Source organism: Mustela nivalis, assembly GCF_964662115.1.
Source record: "Mustela nivalis genome assembly, contig: HAP1_SCAFFOLD_1223, whole genome shotgun sequence".
NCBI classification, from domain to species: domain Eukaryota; kingdom Metazoa; phylum Chordata; class Mammalia; order Carnivora; family Mustelidae; genus Mustela; species Mustela nivalis.
The window spans coordinates 1-14589 of NW_028135441.1; the positions used below are offsets into that span (position 1 = coordinate 1).

At 41.4% G+C, this 14589-nt stretch overlaps 1 protein-coding gene and 1 long non-coding RNA gene across 2 annotated transcripts in view; one reads left to right on the forward strand and one right to left on the reverse strand.

The window, feature by feature from the left end:
* Positions 1 to 4184: 4184 nt before the first annotated feature.
* Positions 4185 to 13254, reverse strand: LOC309857768 (mediator of RNA polymerase II transcription subunit 14-like; the record flags this gene model as incomplete). Its single annotated transcript, XM_082750520.1, has 3 exons — positions 4185 to 4323; positions 6584 to 6610; positions 13040 to 13254. The coding sequence occupies 3 exons, from the start codon at positions 13252 to 13254 to the stop codon at positions 4209 to 4211; spliced, it is 357 nt and encodes a 118-aa protein (XP_082606646.1). The 3' UTR covers positions 4185 to 4208.
* Positions 10557 to 14589, forward strand: part of LOC309857769 — a 113680-nt gene continuing 109647 nt past the window's right edge. The window contains exons 1-2 of the long non-coding RNA XR_014307901.1: positions 10557 to 11959; positions 12137 to 13924. This is a non-coding gene — a long non-coding RNA (uncharacterized lncRNA). The remainder of the gene's footprint in view (positions 11960 to 12136; positions 13925 to 14589) is intronic.

The window sequence follows — 14589 nt, forward strand, 5'->3', positions numbered from 1 at the left end:
GGCCAAAGAATACCAAAGACTTCCCTCTGGGAAGACAAGCATCAACCCTAGTGGAGTTCTACAGTTCATCTAGACCACATTGCTTCACCTTTAATATGGGTAATTAATGAAAAATATACTATCTCTGACTCAAAAATCTAATGAAAAAACATAAAATTTTAGTTTTGAGTAACTTTTTAACAAAACTATACAGGTCCCTAGTGATCATCACATTCTTTTTTTTTAACCACTCACATGCCAGCTGTTTATATGGTTAATATTCTCTTTTCAAATTTAACTGAGCACTTTATAGATATTTCTCTTAAGAAAACTACATAAATGCCCAAAAGCAAAGAAAACATATTCAACATCACTTGTCCGCAGAGAAATGCAAATCGAATCCACAATGAGATACCACCTTCACACCTAACAGGATGACTGGCATCAAAATGTCAGACAATAACAAGTATCAGCATGGAAAAACTGGAATGCTCATACATTGATGGTGGGAATGTAAAATGGGACAGCCATTTTGGAAGACAGTCTGGCAGTTCCTCAAGTGACTTAAACACAGTCACCATATGACCCAACCATTCCATTCCTAGGCATATACCCAAGAGAAATAAAAACATAGGTCTATGCAGAAACTTGTACATGAGTGTTTACAGTAACATTATTCATAACAGCCAAAAACTAGAAGCAACCTAAACCTTCATAAACTTATGATAAACAAAAGATAGTAGATCCATACAATTCAACTATAAAAAGAAACAAAGTACTACTACATGCTACAATGAACCTTGAAAATGTTAGATGCTAAGTGAAATAAGTCAGTTACAGAAGCCCCTATCCTACTACAATTCCATTTATATGACATGTGCAGAATAGGCAAATCTATTGACAGCAGATTAGTGCTTGCTTAGGGCTGGGTGGGGGGGGCACTTGGAGGTGACAGCAAAAGGCTACGTATTTTCTTTCTGAGATGATATTAACAATGTTCTAAAATTGACTGATGGTTGCACATATCTGAATATACTAAAAACCACTGTACACTTTAAATGGGTGGATTGTATGGTCTATGAATTATAGCTCAATAAAGCTGTTTTTTAAAGAGCTCCAGGAATATGAGATATTTTCTTTTTCTTAAATAAAACATGAACTGTTCTACTGTTAGAGTTATAAACTGTGTATTTATACATTGTTACACACTTAATATGTCCAGCATGGCTAAAAATCATTATTTATTAAGAACCTCAAATGGTACTAGGTTGAGAACAGAAGAGTCAAAACATGAATAATCCTCTAATTCTCCAGTTGATGGACCTTATCCCTAACAAACACATTTGCAGCATCTACATTCACAAAACAAAAATACCAAAAGTTTATATAAGTTCAGTATGAGACTTTATTCAGAATGTGATTTATTTGAACAGCCAATTCAAAAAACAATACAGCTCAATATCAAAAGCAAGAGTCTTGGATTTTCCTTGACATTATGCTACTGAAGCACAACTCAGCAGTATTAAACAAGCAACGGAAATACTCACGATATAAGTAGGGATTTAACACCAGATTTGAAAAATTGAATACTTGGATTTGATATACTTCAGTGATTCCTAACTTTTCATTACAAGTTTGAACATCTTTAACAAAAGATTACCCCAAGTTAAGTAATTATTGAAAAGAAACCCTAGGCTTTTCATAAATATTATACCATGCTTCTTCATTTCAGCCAAAATAGATTTACTACATTTGGTGTCCGAATTTCCAGAACAATGAATTATAAAACTTTCTGATAAATAAGTTTGGCATAAGTCTGTTTATTAACATTTATAATCAAACTATTCTTTGAATGATGCTTTACAGTAGACAAAAGACCTTCTAAATACAAACTTTAATTTCCTTATCATACTGACAACAGATGAATCAAAGAACATTTCCCCCCATGAGAAAAACAATATATGGGGTACAAAATATTTTCCCTCTAACCTGTGATTGAGATTTTATTTCAGAAGGATGACAGCCTACTCCTATAGACAAAAGGTATGTGGCTAGAATGTACCTTGGTAGAATTCTTCCAGTCTTGTCACTAGCTTGGTTGGTAGAGCTCCAATTGAGTATCAACTTCAATGAAAACTGGGTTTTATTTTTAAGATTATTTATTTATTTATTTCACAGAGAGAGAGAGAGAGAGAGAGAGAGAGATCACAAGCAGGCAGAGAGGCAGGCAGAGAGAAGGGGAAGCAGGCTCACCGCCGAACAGAGCCCGATGCGGGGCTCGATCCCAGGACCCTGAGATTATGACCTGAGCCGAAGGCAGAGGCCCAACCCACTGAGCCACCCAGGCGCCCCGGGTTTTATTTTTAACTTAAAAAAATTGTTATTCTAGAATTTACAATTCTCAACTTTTTCACAGCCCCTTTTCTCCTTTCATTTTAGCAACTTTCACATAGGCTCTGTGTCTAACGATGAGGAACCCAGTAGAACCGAGGACAGTGAAAGCAGCAGCTACAAGGGAGGGTAGAGGTTAGGAAATCATGTGCAGAAACACAACTGTGTCCTAGATTCCATTCTGAAGTGGGATTTTATGGAAGAGGCAAACCCCGAAAGAGTTGCAAATATAAAAGTACTATAAAAATATTTTCAACTTAGCTTGTCAGGGTGCTAAAATTACAGTACCTCCATACTGACCAGGTGGCTGCTCATTTTAATTTATCCAGGAAGTCCAGTAAACTTTAAGAGAAATTTGAAAAGGACTCAAATAAAATTTAACCAATGTAAAGCTGTTTTTTTGCCTTCACTGACAAAAACTGATAAAACATTTTAATGTTATTACATAACTGAATGGGAAAAAATATGAGCATCAATGTCAAGATCAGAGAATCTACCCACTTTCCAAATATAACTGACAATGGTTAGAAGGTTACTTGGCCTTGTAGAGCTGACCTCAATTAAAGTGAATAAATGCTCTCATTACTTTAGGACTTTATTCATTTTATGATAATTACTCTACCCTTTCCACTATGAAAGGGCACTCTACTCTCTTTCCTTCTCCTCATGGGAAGTGACTGAAGTAAAAAAGAAGGAAGTAATCATGTGTCTTGTTTGTTAACACTGCGCCATCCTCCCCAAGTTATGAGCTCCTAACTTGGGTTTCTTTTCTTTTTGTTGGGGGGGGGAGGGGGCGGTTGGCAGATTTTAGCATCTTTGGCACACTTCATCAAGTGTCACTCCTTTGAATTCAAGGGTGACTTAACAGACAAAGACTATGACCTTCTTGAGGGCAGGGCTGTGCCTTAGTTAAATCTCATCTGCTGGGGCCCCTGGGTGGCTCAATGGGTTAAAGCCTCTGCCTTTGGCTCAGGTCATGATCCTGGGATGGAGCCCGGAGGGCTGTTTGCTCAGCGGGGAGCCTGCTTCCCCCCTCTCTCTCTGCCTGCCTCTCAGCCTACTTGTGATCTCTGTCAAATAAATAAATAAATAAATCTTAAAAAAAAAAAAAAAAACACCTCATCTGCCATACCCTATGCCCTGTGCTCACTAAAGGGTTTGGAGAATCAATAGATGAATAACAAACACATAAACGCTGTTACCAGATCTGTGACCTTGAAGAAGACATTTAGCTCCTAAGTACCTTACTCCCACATATGTAAAACAAGAAGGAAATACCAACTCTGCCATACTCAAAGGATTTTGAAGAATCAAAAGGTAAAATTCAAGGAAATACTTTGCTTACTCTAAGGAAGCATACGAATGTAAAGCTCTTTCCCCCCCTATAGTTTGAGTCTCATATTTAATGTCTTCTAGAATAATGATATCTCCAGATACGACCAACTCTTTTTTCCTGCTTAGGTGATCAAGACTAAGTTTCTACAGAAATATAGTACACATTTTTTTTAAAGATTTCATTTATTTATTTGAGAGAGAAAGAGAGCAAGAAAGCAATAGCAGGGGGTGGGGTGGAGAGAGGGAGAAGCAGGCTCCCCGATGAGCAGGAAGCTCTATGTGGGGCTTGATCCCAGGACCCTAGGATCATGACCTGAGCTGAAGGCATACGCTTACCTAACTGAGCCACCCAGGCTTCCCTACACATTTTTGTACAGAAATAGGATTACTCACTTAAGTATTCTCTCGAAAGAAATCAACAGATATAAATTAAAGCTAAAATTAGAAGCTATGTCTATAATAAGTTAACATTCCAAAAGTTTATTTTATATAAAATAAAAAGTTTAACTCACCGCACATTTTTCCACCTTGCCAGCATTATTAGCCCACTTTACTAAAGCTAATAGTCGAACAAAGAGTTGACGTGTCCGGCTAGCAAACTGCACTATTTCTATTTTCCTATAAAATAAAACATTTCTTAATGAACCAACGTTTTGAAAAGAGTATTTCACAATTTATTTCATCTGGGCTAAAACATGAATCAATCTTTGTTTATAAAAATTACAATGAAATGAAACACCTAAATAAGGTATTTACCTAAATATGAATTATTGTCACATTTTATATACTGCCTGCATTTTTTATTTTCAACTTCCAAGTAATAAGTCCAAAAAAATTTTTAGCAATAAATCACAATCACATTTTTAAAATTAATTTTGCATGACAAAAAAAGTTGTTTACTGAATTATGCCCAATTCACAGATACAAATGTACAATATAAGTTAACTAGGTCCCAGAGGAGAACAAATTAAGAGTCAGGAATTTCATAATTGAGACTATGTGTTATGTATTAGCAACCTTTTTGGTATGAGAAAGGAACTGAAACAGATCTTTACCAAAGCTTGAAACTGTCTCACTTCTACAAAAGCAAGGGCCCATTTCCCATCTTACAAGAGTGTGATTTAAATACCTGAGTAATCAAAGAACTATGTAACTCTTTACCAAACTAATTGCAGCAACAAAATTAGATATTAAATCATCTAAACAAAGTTAAAGTAAGCTGAGCACTAAAAATAAAAGCTTAGATGGTCTGTCCATATCTATTTTTGTGCTATATGCACTACGATGCTTTTTCTCACAATACTCATCAGTATTTTTATCATCTCATAAAGCCTTGAAAGCTTTGTCAGTGTGTTAGCCAGACCTCTCAATTTCCAGTCAGCTATAAAACTGAAAATCACTTTTGTAATTTACCTTAAGATACCGAAAAAAACATTCCACAGGCCCATTGACAAGACCCAGCAGTACATCAACCTCCCTCCAAGTGGACTCTGACCTATATTAATCTCAGTACAGTTGCAATGGCCTACAGATCCAACCCACATCTCTGTATCTCACCAACAGCAATGCCATTAGGCAATGCACCAAAATAAAAGCTTTTGTTGAAGTATAATCCTGACTGAGGACTACAGAGTCTAAGTCCTAGAGAGAGCATGTGTGCATAGCCCACAAAAAACCCTGAAAAGGTTTCCTTAAGATCCAACCATCAATATGATTATTAGTAGTATGAAGAGAAGAAGCAAGGGCACAGATACAATTAAGACTCTTTGCCAGTGTCTACGAAGCATCTTAACAGACCAAACAAGCAGAGCATCACAGGCAGGATTGGAGCACAGCAGAAATAGGAAATGTGCATTAAGATCTGGCACCATCTCGGGGCTGGGAGCCCCAGTACTGAAACTCCAACTCAGCAATGACTTACAGAGCACATGAGCTCTCTGCTCTTCTCCTAGAGCAAACATATCTGTATATTATTAACTTGGTTCCCCAAATGATCTCCTGTACTGGAAAACAAACACCCACCTTTGTAAACTACTGTAACATGACTTTTTTTGACACCATGCAATCTCAGTGATCAGCAGCATGAGTCAGTTTTTCAAGGCCCAGCTTCCCTTCCGACCCCAGAGTGGACAGAAGAAACCCGGATTTACATTTCCTTCCTTTAAAACTGACCAGCCAAACTATAACAAAGGTATGCTTTGATGGTCTCTCCCATCTCTACCTTTTTGATCCAGTTCCATCAGAAAGATAGCTGGTGGTGGGGGTGGGGAGCAGAGTCACTAATAAATCTTCCTTAGTGACTTGGTACCAAGGAGCATAAGTAGTGCCAGAGATACAGTCAGGTAGCCAATTCTATGGCTACAACTTAACTCTCCATCACAGGATTACTTTGAAACCTTAATGTATCTTGTTCCTTTCCCTTATGGAAACATTGGTGTTTAGTTATGTCTTAAGCCCCAAACTCCAACTCAATCAAAATTCTCTCAACTATTAAACAGCAATAGCAGTATGCAAATGTCAATTCTCTAAAGACATCTAATAGCATCTTTGCGGCCAATTTTCTTAATTCAGTCTGTTCCTCAGCTTTTTCTACTAAGTTCTATACCTTCTACATTTTCCTATCCTCTTCAGGGACTTGACAACAAAGGTTTCTAGAACACAAGGTCCAGAGCTGGTCTACACCAAGAATGTCAAGGATGACATTTCCCAGGGTTCCCTAAACAAATGGTGTGAAACATCACCTTAGGTTCTCTGGACCTAGGTTTTGGATCCACAGCCCTAACACCGCCCCCCCCAATACTCACTCATTCTCTTTCTCACATACACTCTCATAGATATGCCAACATAGACAGAGATTTAAGGTTTTGTTCATACTCACCTTTCCACATCAGATTTCCTTGGTAGTCTATAAGGTTAAAAAAAAAAAAAGAAGAAAAAGAAAAAAGAAATTGACTAAATATACACAAAGCTTCATCAAAATATGGTAACAGTCTTTATTTTGGCTCTATTACATACCTTAGTGTTTCAGAAAAACTAGATAAATAGCCACTACAGGCTTATGTGGCTACCTGATCTTTTTTATGGGTTTCTAGCAATATGGCTATAAGGGAAAAAACCAACAAACGAACATTCCTCTCCATTCAAGATGATCCAAAAGGTACTGCATGAACCTCAAACATTTAAAAAGCTCACATCTTACATTAAACACTACTATATCATACAGTCAGAGAAAATACTCTTTTTTAAAAAAGATTTTATTTATTTACTTGACAGACAGAGATCACAAGTAGGCAGACAGGTAGGTGGGGGTGGGGGAAGCAGGCTCCCTGTTGAGCAGAGAGCCTGATGGGGGGCTCAATCCCAGGACCCTGAGATCATGACCTTAGTTGAAGGCAGAGGCTCAACCCACTGAGCCACCCAGGTGTCCCGAATATATATATATTTTTTAAAGATTTTATTTATTTATTTGACACAGACAGAGAACACAAGTAGGCAGAGAGGCAGGCAGAGAGGGTAGTGGAAGCAGGCTCCCAGCTGAGCATAGAGCCTGATGGGGGGCTCTATCCCAGGACTCTGAGACCATGATCTGAGCTGAAGGCAGAGGCTTAACCCACTGAGCCACCCAGACACCCCGAAAATATTCTTTTAAAACCAAAACAGAGGGCGCCTGGGTGGCTCAGTGGGTTAAGCCACTGCCTTCGGCTCAGGTCATGATCTCAGGGTCCTGAGATCGAGTCCCGCGTCGGGCTCTCTGCTCGGCAGGGAGCCTGCTTCCCTCTCTTTCTCTGCCTGCCTCTCCATCTACTTGTGATTTCTCTCTGTCAAATAAATAAATAAAATCTTAAAAAAAAAAAAAAAGAAAGCAAGATGTTTGATTTTAATAAATAAATAAATAAATAAAACCAAAACAGACACAGATGCAGTATACTAGCTGCTAGCTTCCTTATATCCAATGGAACCTTGCTTCCAAGCAATAATCTCTCCATGTTTTATCAGGATGGGCAAAACTGGAAGCTAAGCACACAAAAGAACCAGTGTCAGCCAAGGGTTTTACAGTAAGTATGATGTTGCATGGTGGTTAGATGTACATGATTACTTTTAAGCTCCAGTAAGATTTTGATTTATTTTTTGCTAGTTCTCCAGTACAATAGCCAGCAACCAATGTCACCATTTTCCCTGTTAAATTATACCATTTAACACTCTCACATCCACTGATGCTTACAAAGGTCCTGATGTGCCTCCTGAATCACCGCATTTTGGAAACCTCTATCCCATGGCTCAGGATTCAACGGCCTGAGCAATTGTAAAGCCTCCTTTACATCTAATCCCTTCTTGAAGAAAACACACTGAGCCATTTCAATTCTCTTCTCCCACCCACAGGCCACAGGTGCAGAAAAAATAAAACCAGAGTTCAAGGTACAAGGAGGGGAAACTATCAAAATGAGCTCTGGCTTGTAGTTAACAATAATTCTGAGAGCAGACAGTGAGACAGAAGTTGAAATTATGATCCGGATGGTAAAGGAAACTAGGTAGAAGGTGGAAGGGCCAGCAGGATCAGATGAAGCAGAAATTAAGTCCTTATAAGACTGCAAGGAAAACAGCTATTGGCAAGTTCCTCTACACGTGAAAGTTCCTGAGAACACTCCTTTTGAGAAGCCACAACCCTCATCCTCAAGGGAGGGAGAGAATGATAACTATGGATGCTGATGTGTGCATAAGAAAGAGAAACAAAAGAGGAGAGCCTTGGGGGGGGGGGGGGTAGAAAGAACAGGAAACAGTGTTCCAGCTCTTCCCACCTGCCCCAGAGACCCTAAAAGGATCATCTCAAGTAGAGGCAGTATCATTTCCGGGACAAAGATTAGGCTTTGTTGTCTGCATCCCTTTCCTCCCAATTCCTCCTAATCTATTTAAAATTCCTTTATGGATAACAAATCCACGATTTGGGGCAATAGACCCAAAATGCAAATTTTTGGAAGTAGCAGACATTTATTTACACTGAAGTATAATAAGACAAGTTTACATAACTGAGATCCTAGCTTTTTCTAATTTTATTTAAAACAGGTTAAAGAAAAAAAAAAAAGGAGTGGAATCTAATTCCTTAAGAAGTCAAGGCAGAGTGTAAACTCTGAGATGAGAGCATGTATGTCGGAGAGGAGGTGGGTGTAGATAAGCAGAAGGAAAAAAAAAACACCCAGATTTCTGTGGCCAAAAACAAACCACTGAAATTGTCAAGGCAGTCCTTTTTACTTTTAATAGTTCACAGACAAGCATCAAATACAGCAAAAATAAGACTCTTAAAAAGTAGACCTAGCACACTAGTTTTACATCAATACATCGATTCTGACAGTTCCCACCGGGAACAAGGAAAAATACATGATTATGGAGTATTATGCCTCCATCAGAAAGGATGAATACCCAACTTTTGTAGCAACATGGACGGGACTGGAAGAGATTATGCTGAGTGAAATAAGTCAAGCAGAGAGAGTCAATTATCATATGGTTTCACTTATTTGTGGAGCATAACAAATATCATGGAGGACAAGGGGTGTTAGAGAGGAGAAGGGAGATGGGGTAAATTGGAGGGGAGGTGAATCATGAGAGACTATGGACTCTGAAAAACAATCTGAGGGGTTTGAAGTGGTGGGGGGGGGTGGGAGGTTGGGGTACCAGGTGGTGGGTATTATAGAGGGCACGGATTGCATGGAGCACTGGGTGTGGTGAAAAAAATAATGAATACTGTTTTTCTGAAAATAAATAAATCAATTAAAAAAAAAAAGAACACCAAGGTAAGTTCCTAAAACTAATTTTGGTTAGCACAAACCAAAAGAGAAAAGAGTTATTTTATATACCCAAGTATCAAGAGCAGGAAGGTATTTTCCCATTAAATCCTCCATGGTCAGGGGCGCCTGGGTGGCTCAGTGATTAAAGCCTCTGTCTTCGGCTCAGGTCATGATCTCAGGGTCCTGGGATGGAGTCCTGCATCGGGCTCTCTGCTCAGCAGGGAGCCTGCCTCCTCCTCCTCTCTCTCTCTGCCTGCCTCTCTGCCTACTTGTGATCTGTCTGTCAAATTTTTTAAAAAAATCCTTAAAAAATAAATAAATCCTCCATGGTCTACAATGATAATTCTAACAATTCATTTGTTAATGTATTAAATCAATAAATACTTAGTTAATCCTCAACTATATGCCAAACTATGTTCTAGGCTCAGGGAACATACCAAACAAATAAAAATTCCCATCCTCATGGAGCTTCCAGTGGGGAGGGAGCAGATAATAAATTAAGGATACCCAGTAGCGATAAGAAAAAACAAAGCAGTGAGTAAAGAATAGAAGGCAGGGGCAGAAAGCTTTTCTTGGGTGGTCAGATAAAGTCTCTCTGGTAAGTTCTATCTGAACAAAGACCTAAAGGTCATTACCCTGTGTGGAAAGCAAACCACACAGATTTCTGGGGGGAAAGCAAAGGCTCTAAGGTGGGAGTGTGTCTGGCACTATCAAAAAACATCAAGAAAGGTAGTGTGGCTGAAACAGAACAAGCAAAGAGGAGAGTATTAGGAAATGAGGATAAAGAGTAAAGGAGGTGAAGGCATAGATAGACCACAAGTTCTGGTTTGCCCAAGATAGTTCTGGTTCATGCCTGTTGCTCCGACATTATTATTATTTTTTTAAAAAGATTTTTATTTATTTATTTGACAGACATAGATCACAAGTAGGCAGAGAGTCAGACAGAGAGAGAGGAAAGCAGGTTCCCTGCTGAGCAGAGAGCCCAATATGGGGCTCGATCCCAAGACCCTGGGATCATGACCTGAGCTGAAGGCAGAGCCTTTAACCCACTGAGCCACCCAGGCGCCCCTATTTTTTTTTTTTAAATATTTATTTTAGAAGAGAGAGAACATGGGTGGTAGGGATGGAGGGAGAGAAAGAATCTCAGGTAGATTCCCCACTAAGGATGGAGTTCGAGCTCATGACCTGAACTAAAACCAAGAGTCTGATGCTTAACTGACTATGCCACCCAGGTGCCCCCAACATTATTGTTAAAAGCACAACCTTTTGTACTCAAAAGTGTACTGATTTGGACCTTTTACAGTCACTCCATATACAGGTGACTATAAAACCTTTTTACCATAAGTGAGATAGAGACCCGATGGAGAGTTGAGAGCAGAAAAGTTTCAAAAGGATCATCCTGGCTATTTTATGGATGACAAAAACTATAAAGGGGAAAGGGTAGCAGTAGAAATATCAACTGGCAGACTACTGCAGTTAACATGGGTGAAGGATTCACACTTGATGGAAATGTTGAAAAGTGGTCAAATCCAAAGTCAGAGATGACAACACTTGCTGATGTACTACTGGGCATGGAATTGGAAGAGGAATTACTCCAAATTTGTGGCCTAAGCCACAACAGGAAGAATGGGGATACTCTTTAGTGAGATAGAAGAGGTTTGGGGGTGGTTGGATATATCAAGTGGAATTGACTGAAATGCCCATTAGGGCACATTACTAGGACATAAAAGTAAGCATCTGGATATAGAGTCTGGAGTTCAGTGGAGAGGTCTCTGCTGCAGACAGAAGTATGGGAATCATCACCACATAAAGGGTGCAGGATTAAAACTATACACTTATTCTACTGCAACAAAATAGACATTCTTCATAACTAAGTTGTATAATAAAGAGCACAATATAATTCAAAAATTTCTACAAATCGGGACGCCTGGGTGGCTCAGTTGGTTAAGCAGCTGCCTTCGGCTCAGGTCAGGATCCCAGCGTCCTGGGATGGAGTCCCACATCGGGCTCCTTGCTCGGCAGGGAGCCTGCTTCTCCCTCTGCCTCTGCCTGCGATTCTGTCTGCCTGTGCTCGCTCTCTCTCCCTCTCTCTGACAAATAAATAAAATCTTAAAAAAAAAATTTCTACAAATCCTCTATGAAAGAACAAATTATACAAATTACACAATCATTGACAGCAGTTCTCAACATTTTTCCATAGCTATACATTGGGTAGGTGATCTTCACATATATGAAAAATTTTCATGAACACTCTTAAATTTTTATGAAATCCAATAGTAATTGGTTCAGAGAAGTATATTGCTACAATGACACCTAATCACAACAGCTATTTAAGTTTCTCTTAAATAGACGGGGAAGCCTTCTTTCTGTTCCATTCGATAAAGTACCACATGTCAAAACTATGTGAGAATGTTTTACAGGAATAAGTGGAACCTATTCTAACTCCTTCAGTCATCTGCAAACAAATATTTTAAGTCGGGGCGCCTGGGTGGCTCAGGTCATGATCCCAGGGTCCTGGGATCGAGCCCCGCATCGGGCTCTCTGCTCAGCAGGGAGCCTGCTTCCTCCTCTCTCTCTGCCTGTCTCTCTGCCTCCTTGTGATCTCTCTCTGTCAAATAAATAAATAAAAATCTTAAAAAAAATATTTTAAGTCTCAGGTAACAAATTACTATGCCACTTTACAGGCCAATATCTACGTCTTAATGTATACAACTGAAAACACTGATCTGCAGTGTAACAAGATAAAAGATAAAAACTAAGTAAAAACTTAAAATTCTTATTTTTTCTGAACCTGGATTTTAAAATGAAAAACAGTACTTAAGGTATATATCCCCCCAAATATTATAGTGTCTTTTCTTCACACACTGAAAATTAGTGTATTCTGATCCTATTTTGAAGGGATTAACAACCTAATCATGTCCCAAGGCATTTCACTGGTAACTTGATTTACAAACTCCCTTCATACTCAAAGAAACAGTAACAGAAGACCAGTTACAATAAACCTTTTACTTACGCTAAACGCGTTAAGACTTCAAACACTCTCAAACATTTCAGGGAAAAAAAGCAAACCAAATTTTTGGATTAATTTATACACAATAGATCTCCTGAGTTCAAACTCTGGCAGAAACAATTACAACCTAAATTTAAAATGTAAATTTTAAATCTGTAAAACAGATTTCCTGTCTTTAGGAATTCGAACATTATGTATTCCTAAACCCTAATCTTGGGCTTTCGGCTAAAAAGCTTCCAACCAAGAAATCAATAGGGTTCTGCTTGTAACTCCAGCAAAACCCCCAAAGATAGAATTTTCAGTGAGTCTAACAACATACATAATTAACCACTCTCCGTTGCTCCATCTCCAGAAAGACCCCAAATGCAAAGCGTTTCCTCCACCTCCTCTGAGCCCAAGAGTTCAGAAATTCTAGACTAAGTAGCCCAAAGGAAAGGAGAAAACAGCAGCCCCGTGGGGAGGTGCGAGCCTCTCTAAGCCGGTTGGGCGGGAAGCGGGGGGAGGGAGGGTTCTGGGGAGCAGGCATGGGTTTCGCGGCACTTACAGGTCCGTCAACACCATGAGCTCGGAGTAGGCCCGGTGCAGAAGAAATTCGATGAGGGTGCTCAGCCGGTAGCCCGGACTGGCCGCGGCTGCTGCGGCCGCCGCTACGGCGGCTCCGGGAGGAGGAGGCGCCGGGGCTGACGCGGGACCACCGCTGGCCCCGCCACCGCCTCCAGGCGGGACCAGCTGGTGGTTCTCCAGCTGCACTGGGGCCATGGCGGCGCAGGGCCGGGCTTGGCGCAGCGGCACAAGATGAAGCCCTCGAGCCTCCTAGGCGCTCGGTCACCGCGCCTAAGTGGGCGCGGGCAGAGTCGCCACCGCCTACCGCCAGGCCGCCTCCGAACAGGAAGCCGTGCGCCGGCCGCGGAGGCCCGCCCCCATGTAGCGACGAGCCCGCCTGCCCCAGCGACTGGAGCGAGGGGCGGGGGAAGGCGGGGGAAGGCGGGGAAAGACGGGGAGAGGCGGGGGGATGCGGGGGGGGGGGAGGTGGGGAGAGGAGGGGGAGGCGGGGAGGGCGGGGAAGCGGGCAGACTCTGCAGAGAAGCTGCGCCTCCACAACGGATCAGAGGCCGCTTCGGCAAGCAGCCGCAGCGTCCATGTTGACGGCCCAAAGCGGAAGTCGTTAGGCAAAACGGAAGGGGAACCTGTAGGGGGACTTCCGACAGCAACCTGTGCTTTTTCTCCGGCTATCCGGCGCCGTGACGCTTGGGGGCGCGTGGGAGTGAGGCGGGGCCGACGCGCAGGCCGGGAAAGCGGAAGCGGGGGCCGCGCGTCACCGGAAGCGGGTGTGAGGGCGGAGCCGTCAACGTCACCGCGGACGTCAGTAGTTGCCCCGCCCTTGCCCTCGCCGCCCTTCGGTGCTTAAAAGGCTCCAATTTACTCTGAGGTATTTATCAGCGCTCCCCAGTGGGATGCAAATACTGCTGGGGAGGCTCCTTCCCAAGGTGTTCGTGAGTTGTGGTTTTGGAATCGCGAAGAAATTGTAGCGGCTCTGGCCGCTCTCATGGCTTCTCAGATCTTTGCTCCTCCCACAGTCTGCTCATGCGCCTTTCGTGGGATAGAAAACGTAACCGTCATTTTTTTTTTTTTCTTAACTGTGGGAAAAGATGTGAGAAAATATGATGGGGTTTAAGAGCAGGGCTGCTGGCAGAATAACTTCACTTTAATGGAGTTGGACATACGCCGCTCTCGTTACCGACCCCGAAATTCTGGGAGTTCTACCACAGAAACAGCCCTTAAATCTTCTACCTCTGGCTTTCACTCGGTTCTTGTTCCTGCTCTTGCGGTAGACGCCCTGCCCTCCCAGGGTTCTTTTTCTGTGCCCTACCTTCACTTTTCCCCTTCAAAATCCACGTTTAGTATTTTGCTTCCTGCTGAAAAATGGTGATTCTCAACTCTGCACATTGGAATCGCGGGGAGGGGGGGGGCTTTAAAAAACAGCTTTTAAGTGGTCGGATGTGAGGTCTGGGTTCGAGGTTTTTAGACGCTTTCTTCCTGCAGCTAAGGTAGAAATCCACTGTTAATAAGCGTCAGTTGCTGCGACCCTTTTTT